At 44.2% G+C, this 12,489-nt stretch overlaps 1 protein-coding gene across 2 annotated transcripts in view; it reads left to right on the plus strand.

Moving 5' to 3' along the window:
- Window positions 1-10,618, plus strand: part of LOC140389598 (WW domain-containing transcription regulator protein 1-like) — a 190,969-nt gene extending 180,351 nt beyond the window's left edge. For both annotated transcript variants that reach the window (XM_072473864.1, XM_072473865.1), the window contains 3 exons: window positions 5,354-5,499; window positions 5,687-5,784; window positions 6,575-10,618. In XM_072473864.1, the coding sequence (XP_072329965.1) occupies window positions 5,354-5,499; window positions 5,687-5,784; window positions 6,575-6,780 (450 nt within the window). In that variant the 3' untranslated portion in view covers window positions 6,781-10,618. The remainder of the gene's footprint in view (window positions 1-5,353; window positions 5,500-5,686; window positions 5,785-6,574) is intronic.
- The last annotated feature ends 1,871 nt before the right edge of the window (window positions 10,619-12,489 follow it).

Here is a 12,489-nt window from a genome sequence, read left to right on the forward strand (position 1 = left end):
ATCAAACGTCTGGGCATAGAGACCGGAGGAGATCAGAATACAGTGCCAACTATGAATCGGACATAATACGCCATGAAAGGTTTCAGCTGAACTCTGCTGGTAGTGTGGTTATCTCTAAGTCAGAAGTACATGGATTCACAGATTTCACAGAATTTACAGTGCAGAGGGAGCCATTCGGCCCATCTGCACCGGCCCTTGGAAAGAGCACCCTACCTAAGCCCACACCTCCACCCTATCCCCACTTCCACCCTATCCCCGTAACCTTACCTTACCTTTTTTTTTAACACTTAAGGACAATTTAGCATAGCCAATCCACCTACCCCTGCACATCTTTGGACTGTGGGAAGACACCGGAGCACCCGGAGGAAACCCACGCAGACACTGGGAGAAGGTGCAGGCTCCGCACAGACAGTGACCCAAGCCAGGAATCAAACCTGGGACCCTGGAGCTGTGAAACCAAGCACAGGAACCTGAGCCCATAAATTAAGCTGACACGTCAGTCTGGTACTGAAAGAATTCTGCACTGCCAGAGGTCCTATCTCTTCGGTAAGACATGAGAGCAAGGATGTACATGGATGTAGGAGATCCTGTCGCACTATTCAGGGAACAGCACGAGATGTATCGCATGCTCGAACAAACATCCAATCTTCAGCTGCCACCATCAAAACAGATACATTTATTGTTTGTATGACTCGAATTGGCTGTTGCGTTTGCTTACGTAGTAATAGTGACTGTACTTCGGATTAATTGATTGTGAAGCACTTTGGATATCCTGGGGATGTGAAAAGAACTCTACAAATACAAGTTCTTCTTGTCAGTTGTGGCTCAGTAGCAGCTCTCTCACCTCTGGGTCAGAGGTTGTGGTTTGAAGTTAAGACACCAGATACTTGAGTAACTAAATTTAGACTGACACTCCAGTGCATCACCGAGGGAGGGGTTGCACTGTCAGGGGTTCCAACTTTTGGATGAGAGGCTAAACCAAGGTCCTGTCTGCCCTCTCAGGTGGGCATAAAATATACCACAGGACTATTCTGAAGAAGAGCAGGGGAGTTCTCCCTCGTGTCCTGGCCCACATCGATCCCTCAACTCTAACCATCCGGTCGCACAATTTGATCACATGCAAGGAAAACAGAAAGTGGCAAAACACTCAGCAGGTCCGGAGGCGCCTGCGCGGAGAGAGAGAAACAGAATGAACATTTCAGGCTCTGAACAGCTCTGACGAAAGATCGCTGGCCTGAAACGTTAACTCTTGTTCCACACTCCAGGGATGGTGCCAGAGCTGCTGAGTATTTTGCGACATTTTCTGTTTTTATTTCAGACCTCCGGCATCCTGCAGGCAGCATTTTGCTTTTTTTTATTGATGACCCGATCACTTATCTCATTGCTGTTCGTGGGAGCTGACTACGTGCAAAATGGCTGCTTCATTTCCATACCCCACAACACTGACTACGCCACGAGAGCTGTTAAGATTGGGAAAGGCGCAACTCTTTCTTTCTTTACTGACCCCTGTGCCTATACCCCGCGGTACATAATCCCTGTGGGGATCATAAAACATGTATCTAACACTTTCCCTCCTGGACAAACCCATTAAATCTTGGTGGTAATATAATATTTTGAGAGGACTGTTTATTGTGCCGGCCAGACAAGTACAGACCAGTTGGTTAAATCCAGTAAATCTGCAAGCTGCAAGGTGGGAAACACCCACCTAGACATAGAAACCCCTACCAGGGGGTGGGGGAAGGGGAGTGAGGGGGAGGGGTGAGAGTAGGGGACTGACGAAAGAAATGAAAAAAAGCACCATTTCAAATCTTTGCTGCTGTTTTCGTTCAGGCTGCCTGGGGAAAGTGCTGACGAAAGGGGCTTAGCTTCTGTTGAATGACAGCAGGAAGCAGGGCCCTGGGCTCAGGCCTGTGAGAGGGGCTTGTTAAAAATAAATACGCCAGTGTAGTACAACAGGGCTTTAAACAGCAGCTACTAAGTCGGCCTGCTCCTGTATACTCCTGAGTGAGATGCATCAGAACTAAAGGAACTCCAGCAGATCTCTCAGTGGTGATCAATCTTTTGTCTAGCAATTGAGGAACTTGATGGGCTGATCATTTTCCAAGTGGTTCAAGGTCTGAAGGGTGAAAAAATACATGTTTGTTTAAAAAAAATTTACGCTTGTAATTAATTTGTTCGATGCCACAGCAGCTTAACCCCTTTTTTACGCACACCTCCTCGAGGCAAAAGTCTCAATGCACCGCCATTGAAATCAGTGCCCTGTAGTTAAAATCTTCCAAACTGCATGTAATTCGAGATGTTAAAGGAGGGAGTGTCACCTTTGGGACAGCTCCCGAAAGGTTACACAGTGAACTATGACTTAGTTCCTTAACTTGTGTCTGAACCTCCTGTGCTATGCACGGTGACCCATTGACATAAAAGCGTGGCAGCGGGTTTGAGAGTGCTCCTTATCGAATTCACAGAATTTACAGTGCAGAAGGAGGTCATTCGGCCTATCGAGTCTGCACCAGCCCTTGGAAAGAGCGCCCACTTCAGCCTTACATAGAAAAAAATCTGATCTTGCATCAACAAAATAAAGTGCTGAAAATCTCGGATAAGAACAGAAAGTGTCGAGAAATCCAAAACAGGGCAGAAGAACAAACTTACATTTAGACAGCACCTTTTGAAACATCCCAAATTACTTCACTGCCAAAGTATTTCTAAAATGTAGTCACTGTTGCAATCAGGAAATTTAGGTGGCCAGTTTTCACATAGTGAGGTCCCCACAAACTGCAAACCAGATAATCTGTTCTTGTGGCCGTGTCGAAAGATAAATATTGGTCCGAAGACCAGGAAGAAATCCCTCCCTCTTTTTTAAAATAGTGGCATTGGACCAATGAGAGGGTAGACGGGGGGCTTCCAACCAGGCCCACAATATCTGTTATACATCCAGAAAACTGAATAAATGTCTCAACCCATTCAACTCCAATCACTTTGCCCTCAAAATTCACCCCTCACATACCTTCTTGTTCAAATTAACGTTATTCTGATGGTAATAATATAAAAGCAAAATACTGTGAATCCGAAATAAAAAGAGAAAATGTTGGATAAACTCAACATGTCTGGCAGCATCTGTGGAGCGAAAAATGGAGTTAATGTTTTGAGTCCATATGACTCCCCTTCAGAGCATATATATTATACGTGTATTATATATATTATTATATTTGTGTTAGAATCATAGAAAAGTTACAGCACAGAAGGAGGCCATTCGGTCCAGCTTTTCCTGCCAGCCCAAGGACACCCAGGTGCCCCTTCCAATCCCACCTTCCCGCACCGGGTCCATAGCCCTGTAGGTTAGAGCATTTGAGGCGCAGATCCAGGTGCTTTGTAAAAGAGTTTAGGGTCTCTGCCTGTACCATCAACTCGGGTAGCGAATTCCAGACTCTCACTAGTAAGGTTCTTCCTCATGTCCCCTCTACACCTTCTGCCACTTGTCTTGAATCTATGTCGCCTGGTTCTAGAATTCTCCACCAAGGGATACAATTTTATCCTGTCCACTCTAACTCATCCCCTCATAATTTTGTACACCTCAATTAAGTCACCCCTTCTTTGTTCCAAGGAAAATACCAACCTATCCATTCGCTCCTCATAGCTACACTTTTCTAGCCCTGGCAACATTCTTGTAAACCTCCTCTGCACTCTCTCCACAGCAATAGCGTCCTTCCTGTAATGCTGTGTCCAGAATGGCACACAATATTCCAGTTGTTTTGAACAATTCCAACATTATATCCTCACTTTTATATTCTATACCTCTGCCAGTGAAGAAGAGCATTTCATATGTTTTTATAACAACCTTTTTCTGATGTTACCAAGGTAGGTTTCTGTTTCTAAGCTTGGATTTCCCAGCATGTTTAGTTATGTCCAACACAAGTCCAGTCGAAATTGCAACAAATCAAAGAAGGAATGCAGGAAATTCAGAGCAAAAATGCAAGTGCCCATCCAGTCTGCCTGCCTCGACGAATAGAATGGACCGGCAAATGTTGCAGGTGTAACTTGCTGTATATAGGGTTGCCAACTCGCCAGGATACTAAATGGTAACCTCCATTAACCTATTGCAAGCCCCACCAACAGAAATATACTAGATGTATTAAAAATAAATTCTGTTTATTAGTTATGATGGCTTGGGAGATTGGAAGGTGGGAAAAGGCTGTTTGCATTGGGTGCTCGCAGGCAAGTGATCATATGAAGCACTCCCAGAAATAAGTCGAAACGGGGTTGTCAACCCTAGACCCAAAGCAGGAATGGTAAACTGTCTTTTCTCATGCTGTGCAGATGAGCAGCACTGTACCTCCAGCATTTTCTGTTCTTTTTTAAAGAGGGAGAAAGGCATCCAGAACTAATGGTGGATTGGCCAATTGCGCCTTAGTGCCCAAAGATTATCATCATCATAGAATTTGTGTGGGTTATGTGGTGTTCTTTGTGTTGCTAAATTCAGGATGGTTGGTGTGGTGTTCACAAAGACCACAAAATGACTTTAGCTTGAACAAAGCTATAAATTTAGTAACACTACTAATTTGGATTCGACATATACACCTAAATAATACACAATTGATAATTAACATATAATCTACACTCATCTACAACTAATCTCTACACTATTATAAACTATGATCTGCTCTCACTCACACTATCTTTTCTTCAGTCTGTACTCTAACTAACACCGTCACCTCTCCCCCCACAAGGCTTAGCATCAATGTCTTATATAGTTATAACTCTAGCTCCATCTGGTGGCTGATCTCGATATTTCATTAACCTTTGCAGTTCTGACATTTATGCTAATACCACAGGTTAGATGGGAATAAATTATGGTAAATGGGCCTAGATTGGGTGCTCTTTCAGAGGGTTGGTTCAGACTCGATAGGCACTGTAGAAATTCTATGGTTCTGTGATTCTAATACATATTGAATGATAATGGACATTAGAAACCTGACTATATTTTCACTTCCACTGATGTGATCAGACGGCAGATTCCCAGCGTTAGCTTTTGCAATCAGTCAGAGAGTGGAAAATCAATCCCAGTGTCACCATAGCCAAGACTGTGCGCTGTTCAACCACAGGCCATCAATAGATATGGTGAACATGGTTGGGGGAATCATACAAGTTTCCTGCGATTAAACAATGTTTGGTGGCACTACAATGTTTTGGGTTGTTTGCGCTTGTGTGTGTGTTTCAAGGAAAGTGGCCTGTTAGCTTCCTTTGGCCTTTACAAGGTGAGTAAGAGGCCCACAAGACTTAAGCGTGACTTGTTCCTATTTAAAAGGTTGTTTGTTTCTCTCGGATTGACACTTGGTTACAGCGTTTGTATTTCTTTCAGGAGAAGGCATTGTATAATCAGATTCCCAATCAGATTCCCATTGAATCGGAGAGCATCTCCACAGCCCAGAATGCAGTCTCTACACCGGCTATGACGCAGGAGATGCACGCCATCACAAATAATGGCTCCGACCCCTTCCTCAGCAGGCAAGTTGTGTTTTAATTCACAGGACAGGAATGCTAGAATCTTAGCTGAGATTGACCTTTTTTTGTTATACCAGTGATTTTGAATTAATAGCATGTTAATAACAGACTTCCCTTTCTTCTCCGCTTTCCCCCTCTGCCACTCCACCCACCACTGCCTTCACCTATCTTTGCTGGCTTTCATACACAGTGGACCGTACCACTCGCGACAGGCAAGTGCAGACAGTGGTTTAGGATTAGGAAGGACACCTGAAGATTTTCTGGGTCATGTGGAAGAAATGGATACAGGTGAATTCAGAGCAACAAGGCTCACTTTCTTTCTTGACTGTATCACGCGGGACTTTGCGAATTTATGATAAATCAATGCCACTGAATCTTAAACATGTAATTAATTCACTAAGAAATGCCTCGGTGTAAAGTACACATTAAAAAAAAAAAATCCCACAATTTATGAATCTATCTGTCCAAGCAATATGATGTAAGCAAAACGAGACACCAATTAAAACAATTAGCACCAGGAGGATATCGTCTAACACATTCTGAATATCTCTATTTGAGGTAGATGGACTGCATTTGGCATGGTAGGTGCCTAATAACCCAAAAGTCTGCACCAAGAGTTCAGTACAATAAAGGGGCAATGGCTGAACTCATTGCAATTCTTTACAATGTGACTGAATGGGAAATGGTTGGCCATTGGAAATCAGCACAATGAACGTGAATGATAAGTAGGTTGGCCCATCTTCACTCTCTACAAAGGAAGTGAATGGGGATTGGATTGGTTAATTGGGTGTTTGCAGGTTTTCTGGCCTGTAAAGCTCTGTTCCAAATTGGGCAGTCCACTTACCCACTGAGTCATTGGAAGAACTAGAGGTTTGAACAAAGCATGTTCAGGATATCTGAACATGCCTCACAACCAATGTTATGTGGGCGTCGCATGATTGGAAGGTTTGTTATGTTTGCTATTTTTAAGGGAGATGGTGTGGGTTGCTGCAGTTCTGCTTGTTGAACTTTACGTGTGAATTTTACATGCTAACATTTCTATGCAGCTCCAAATAAGCCCAAAATGCTTTTCCCACAGGAGACATGGGGCAATCCACTATGACTGCAAATCAGCCCAGTCGCTTCCCTGACTTCCTGGACTCCCTGCCCGGAACCAACGTGGATCTCGGCACCCTGGAAGGCGAGGACCTGATGCCAAGCCTGCAGGAACCCTTCGGATCAGACATCCTGCCTGACGTGGAGTCCAGCCTCAACCCGAAAGAGACTTTCCTCACTTGGTTGTAAGCACTTCAGGAAGTTTGAGGAAGAAAGAAGGAAAGAAAGAAAACTAAAATAAAAATTGAGACAAAGTTACCTTTTCTGCTTGGATCAGGGGCAAAGTGCCTCAAGTAGCGTTTTCTGTTTGCCTGATGACTCTTATGCTCTCCCGTACACCCCAAAGTGGTATATGCTTGTCATTTAAGTAAAGAAAAGGCGGCTAGCAGTACTTTATATGAACTATATTCTTGAACTATCTGAATGTCTTTGACCTTACGCCTATTCATGGGATTAACCTGTCTAGGAGGAGATCAAAGATTTCACTGCTTATCCTATTTTGCATGGCAAATTGGATGATTTTTTTTTGTCCACTATTATAATATTATTATATTATTAGCAGCCAAAAGGAAGATGAAAATGAGTCAAAGAGACTAGCCATTTGTTTGTTTTTTGTGTAATAGCATGGCTGAAGTCTGTTTGGTTCAAAGTTGAAAGAAACACATTGGGGAAGGGGGTGGGGATGAAGGGGGAGGGGGGGTTAATGCATACTTATGGTGGCATTTTATCAAAAGAATGAAGTGATACCAAACATTTATCATCGATTTAACACAAACAGAGCTTTAAAATTGTTTGTACTGTTCAATATCAAAAGCGAAATGTACAAAGAATAGCCAGGTTTGGAGTACGTGTTTTGTCACCGTGACAATAATTAGTAGCCATTTGCACATAGGGACATCATTGTATTCTTGGTGGTTCATACTTCAGTTCTATATTACCCTATAGTATACTATTACTTAATTCTCATGGCCTAGATGGCAAAGTTGGCAGGGTCAGTAGACACAGGTTTGCCGCATTCACACGGCATTCCTTTGTCAGCTCAATTTAGCGGGGGTGTTAAACCATTTACAGCAAACAGCTTTTAATGCTTCTGTAGAGATCTGGCCAGGACAACATGGCATGAACAGGCCGAGTCCCTTACTATCACCTTCATTAGCTTCTAAGCTCATATCTTTTCAAAGCTTCGAGATTATAACGTAGCTAAATTTAATTGTATACCCTAATAGTTTGTTATGTGCTGTAAAAATAGATTTTGCAAAAAAAAACTACCACATTTTTATCGAGTGGCTATTTAGTTCTTTTTTTTTAAAAAAAAAACTTTTTTTTTAAAGTATTATCATAATGAAACTTTGATTTTGGATTTTTATCATGTCAAGTGCCCAAATTGTTATACTTGCAACAAAAAAAGAACGCGATCCTTTCTTTTTCGTCGGTTCTTATGTGAGAATTTGGAGCAATGAAAACTACAATGGATTGGGGCAAGTTCAGGGTGTAACGAGCTATGTTGCGTAAGCTGGGGGTGCAAAGAAAGGGTGCAATGGGTCATGGCTGAAGGCCCATACAAGGAAGCCCCCTTTACAAAATAATCCTTGACGTGCAGTACAAAAGAAGTTGCACAATCGTACCTGATGAACAAGTGGCTCTTTTCCCAAAGGGAGATTGCTCCACGTATAATTTACATGGAGGGCTGCAAGGTGGGGAGAGTGCTGATCTGTACAAAATGAATTTTGTTGGCAAATATTAACCAACAGTTTAAATTGCGAATGGAGAGGTTACACCTGATAATGCAGTCCATATCACACACGCTCACCAAATGTGGCAAGTTGCAGTGCTTGATATATGGAGCCCAATTAATTGCTTGCGACCATTTTGTTGGCGACTCTTACTCTGGCTTCAGGTGAGCGGCTAGCTTTCAGAATCAGTCTGAGCTCTGTGCGTTGAATTTACAGACACCATTTTTAGCACTCTTCCCCCCCCCCCCCCCCCACCCAAACATTTATTTTAGAAAAAAAACACTATTGATGAGGAGTTGCAGAAAGGTTCCTGATTGGGAAACATGGAACAGATACTGAGGCAGAATTGAATGGGGAAAGAAAGCAATGAGCTTGGTTGACCCCCACAAGCTAATTAACTCTGTAGCTTGTATGTGGATCCAGCTCTAAATCACACATCTCAGAGACAGGCAACACGCAGTCAATGAACAGGTATTTTAACTAAAAAAGAATGTTGTTTGATGCTTGAAGGTGCTTATTCCTGATGAAATATCACATCACCTTGACCTTGGCTCATGGCTCATTCTCTTGCCTTGATTCCACGTGATGCTAAAAGGTTTGTGTGGAGGGCGAAGGGTGGAGCTCCTTTGGGAGTGAAGGTTTGCAGTCCTAGAGGAAGGAGAAAGGACATAAGCCCTTCTCAGCGACCTATGGCTATTGGTGGGAGCGATGTTGGAGAGAAGACAACTCTATACTATTATAATCTTCTACTGAAGGAGTACAGGTCACTCACCACCTGTCCTCACCTCTTTAATGATATCATTTTAATTTATCAACATCCTTCAGATTTGGGAGGCCCTTTGTAGCATTGGCACCCAGTCTGATTTTTTCTTTCAAAACGAGATTTGAATCTTAATGTGAGTGAGTGAATTGCACTTTTAGACTTTATTAGTTGAGCAGTTTCTATTGTGGTCAGAATTCCTGCAAATCCATTGACATTTTAGCATCTTTTAACCAGGCTCGGCTAACACTACATTGTATACTCAAATTCAGGCGGTGAGGAGGATTTATAACAAATACTCAGAATATGAGCCACTGAGAGTGTGGAATAGTCCTCGCCTACAAAATTTGGTTTGACCTCCTCTCTGGGGTTAGTTGGCCAAAGGGATTGACATTTATCCAAAGGATTTGTCTACAGTGACCATTACCTCACAGCTAGTCTAATGAATGGAGTGCGATATTTATCACAGATGTTAGTATGCGGGCAAGGTCTTTGCATCACCTCTATGTAGGGTTGCCAACCCTCTGACTGGAGCCTCCAGGAATCGAAAATCAATCTCCAGGACACCGCTGTGTGCAGCTCTGGAGAAAGTTCATCGGAATATTAGGAAAGATTTTTTTTTGTTGTCATTTTCGTTGAACATTTCTCATTACCAGATAGAAAAATATTGAAAATGGAGGGCGGAGGGAGGGGGTGGGGGGGGGGGGGGAGGGGGGGGGGAAAGAAAGGCCATTTGACTGACAGGCAAGTATCATCCTGGGTAATGAGTTTTTTTTTTTACGTTCCAATTGGCGTAGGAAGATACTGGGCGGAATTCTCCGGTCAAGTCCGTGGTGGGACCCGTTGTGAGGCGAGAAGGGAAAATTTGGCATTCTAGCCAGAACTCCAATACACTTTCAATGGCTCCGAAAATTCCCAGTCGTGATCGCTGACGGATGATTTCGGCCAGTGTGTCACAAGAATGAACGGGTTGGCCGACTAGTGGCTGGGTCGTGGCAGGTGGATGGGGTGGGTGTGGGGGGGGGGGGGGCATGTCATGTGATGGAACCTCATGGCTGGCATCCCTACCTCTATGGGTAATGATGAACTGCACTAAAGGTTAGATTTGGAAAATAGGAGCGTGCAAGGGGACAAATGAGAAAGCTGGGATAGTGATGACGTCTTAACGTTAAATATTGGAAAGCAGTGGAAGAAGAGCAGAACTTAAAAGCGACTCAGGCAAGATTTTCTTGCATGAATGCCTTTGAGCTTCTGCGAACCTCTTCAGCTAAATGGGATGATTTCTTTAAAATATGTTACTTCTAGTACGGTATGAACCTATTCATAGATAGCTCGATCTATTCATAAAGCGGGAAAGTGTATCATGTATGTGTCCTTATTTTTTGAACTTGGGTTATTTTGTACTGAGATACGTTGAGCATTGCATATAGCAGGGTATGCATACAGATTCGTATGTTAACAGTTCAGTTCTGGTTTAAATCCTTGAAGTCTTGTACAACAAGCTTTTAAAAAAAATAAATATAATTGGATTTTATTCTTTTATGAGTGTTCTGTTTTTATTCTACATTTTGCCTGTTCTGCCCCAGATAATAAAAGTTTCTTCGTAAAGGCTGCACCCTAACTCTGCCACCTTCTCCAACTCTGTACCAATTAAGTCCTGTGCACTGAATCAGTGTATTATGAGCCAGAAGACTATCTTCAGAGGCTTGAGCACAAAATGGACGCAGACACTCCCGTTCAGTACGAAGGGAGTGCTGCACTGTCAGAGGTGCCATCTTTTGGATAAGGTGTTTGCCCTCACAGGTGGATATAAAATAGCCCACTGCACAATTTGTAAGAAGGGATCCCTGGCCAATACCTGTTGCTCAACCAACGCCTACACTAAGTTACCTGGTCAGCAGATGATTGCTGTGTATCGGAGTTTGCAAATTGGCTGTTGCGACAGTGATTGCACATTAAAACTGCTTCCTTGTTGGCAAAGAGCTTTGGGATGCTCTGAGGTTATGAAAGGCACTACAAAAATGCAAATGAGAAAGCATCTCTTTCTTTTTGAACTCCAGCTTACTGTGTGCCTCGACACACATCAATGCCCGGGTCCAGCTTCCGTGGGAGAGAATTGTGCCATCACCACTGCTGAGCTCTCTTCGTACACCTTCTGTACTGCACCTTCCCCCTCTTTCAAAGATCTTCCCCCAAAAAAGCAGCTCTTTAGCCACGCCTAGTTTTATTCCCAGGATGTAGGTGATACTGGCAAAGCTATAGTTGTTGCCCATCCCTCATTGTCCTGAGGATATTGGGGCCCAAATATTTATGGGACTAGACAGGGGTTGTGGGGCAGGGGGTTGTGATCTCGCTGGGTGAGATCCAGATATGTATATTTAAGTGAGCCATTAGCTTATTTGAATATGTCAGCACCCGATGCTCCCGAGGCCTGGGAACTAACACCTGACCCTCGTAGGCCTCGCCGTTGCGCCTTTTAGCACTGGTCCACACAAACTTGGACCAGGCGTTACAGCACCTAGGTAGGGGTCTCCCAGGCCATTGGAGATGCCTGGGTGGTCAGGGACAGGGCAGGGTGAAATCCTGCCGCTCCCTCTGGCACTGCCGAACTGGCATCCTGACAGTGCCCCACGGGCCTGGCAGTGCCTGAGGGGGGCCATGCCCATGAAAGGGTATGAAGGCTGGGGAGGTGAAGAGCGGCTTTGGTGGGGCCTCCTAAAGATTGGGGAGGGGGGGTGAAGGGTCTTTTTTCTGGGAGGGTCTGTGGGGGGAGGTGTCCCTCTATTTAGGGGGCCCCTGTGGAGGTGGGGGGGGGATGGGCAGGGGTTCCTCTAGTTAAGGGATCTCTGTGGAGTCTTCTTTTAATTAGGGGATCTGTGGGGGGTTCCTTTAGGGGATCTCTGGGGCCAATCCTATTAAAGGGGTCCCTGGGGGGTCTCCCTTTTATGGGCATCCCTTGGGGGGTCTTCCTAGTAAGTGGGTCCCTGGGAGGAGTCTCCCTATTAAGGGTGTCCCTGTGGGAGGTCCCTCGAGTTAGGGGGTATCTATAGGGGTCCCTCCAGTTAGGGATCTCTTTGTGGGGTGCCTTTAGTTAGGGAGTCCCGGGGGACTTGTTCAATTCCAGCCTTGGAACACTGGGATGAGCTCCCAAGATCATCTTCCAATAGTCCTGCAGGATCATTAATGTTCAACGGAGAGGGCTGGTGGGATCGTGATTCGTCTCAAAGGGTAAAATACACAGCACCATTTTGAAATTCAGTAATGCTCCAGTATTCTCTGTCCACATGCATCTTTAAAAGGCCAATTCTCTTCAGGTGGGATCTGCCAAGGTAAAAGAGCGAAGAGTAGATAAATGAAGGGGTTAGTGGTTGGGTGGTGTCACAGTTTTAAAAGGCTGTTTCATTA

The sequence above is a fragment of the Scyliorhinus torazame genome, chromosome 14, assembly GCF_047496885.1.
Source record: "Scyliorhinus torazame isolate Kashiwa2021f chromosome 14, sScyTor2.1, whole genome shotgun sequence".
In the NCBI taxonomy this organism is placed as follows: domain Eukaryota; kingdom Metazoa; phylum Chordata; class Chondrichthyes; order Carcharhiniformes; family Scyliorhinidae; genus Scyliorhinus; species Scyliorhinus torazame.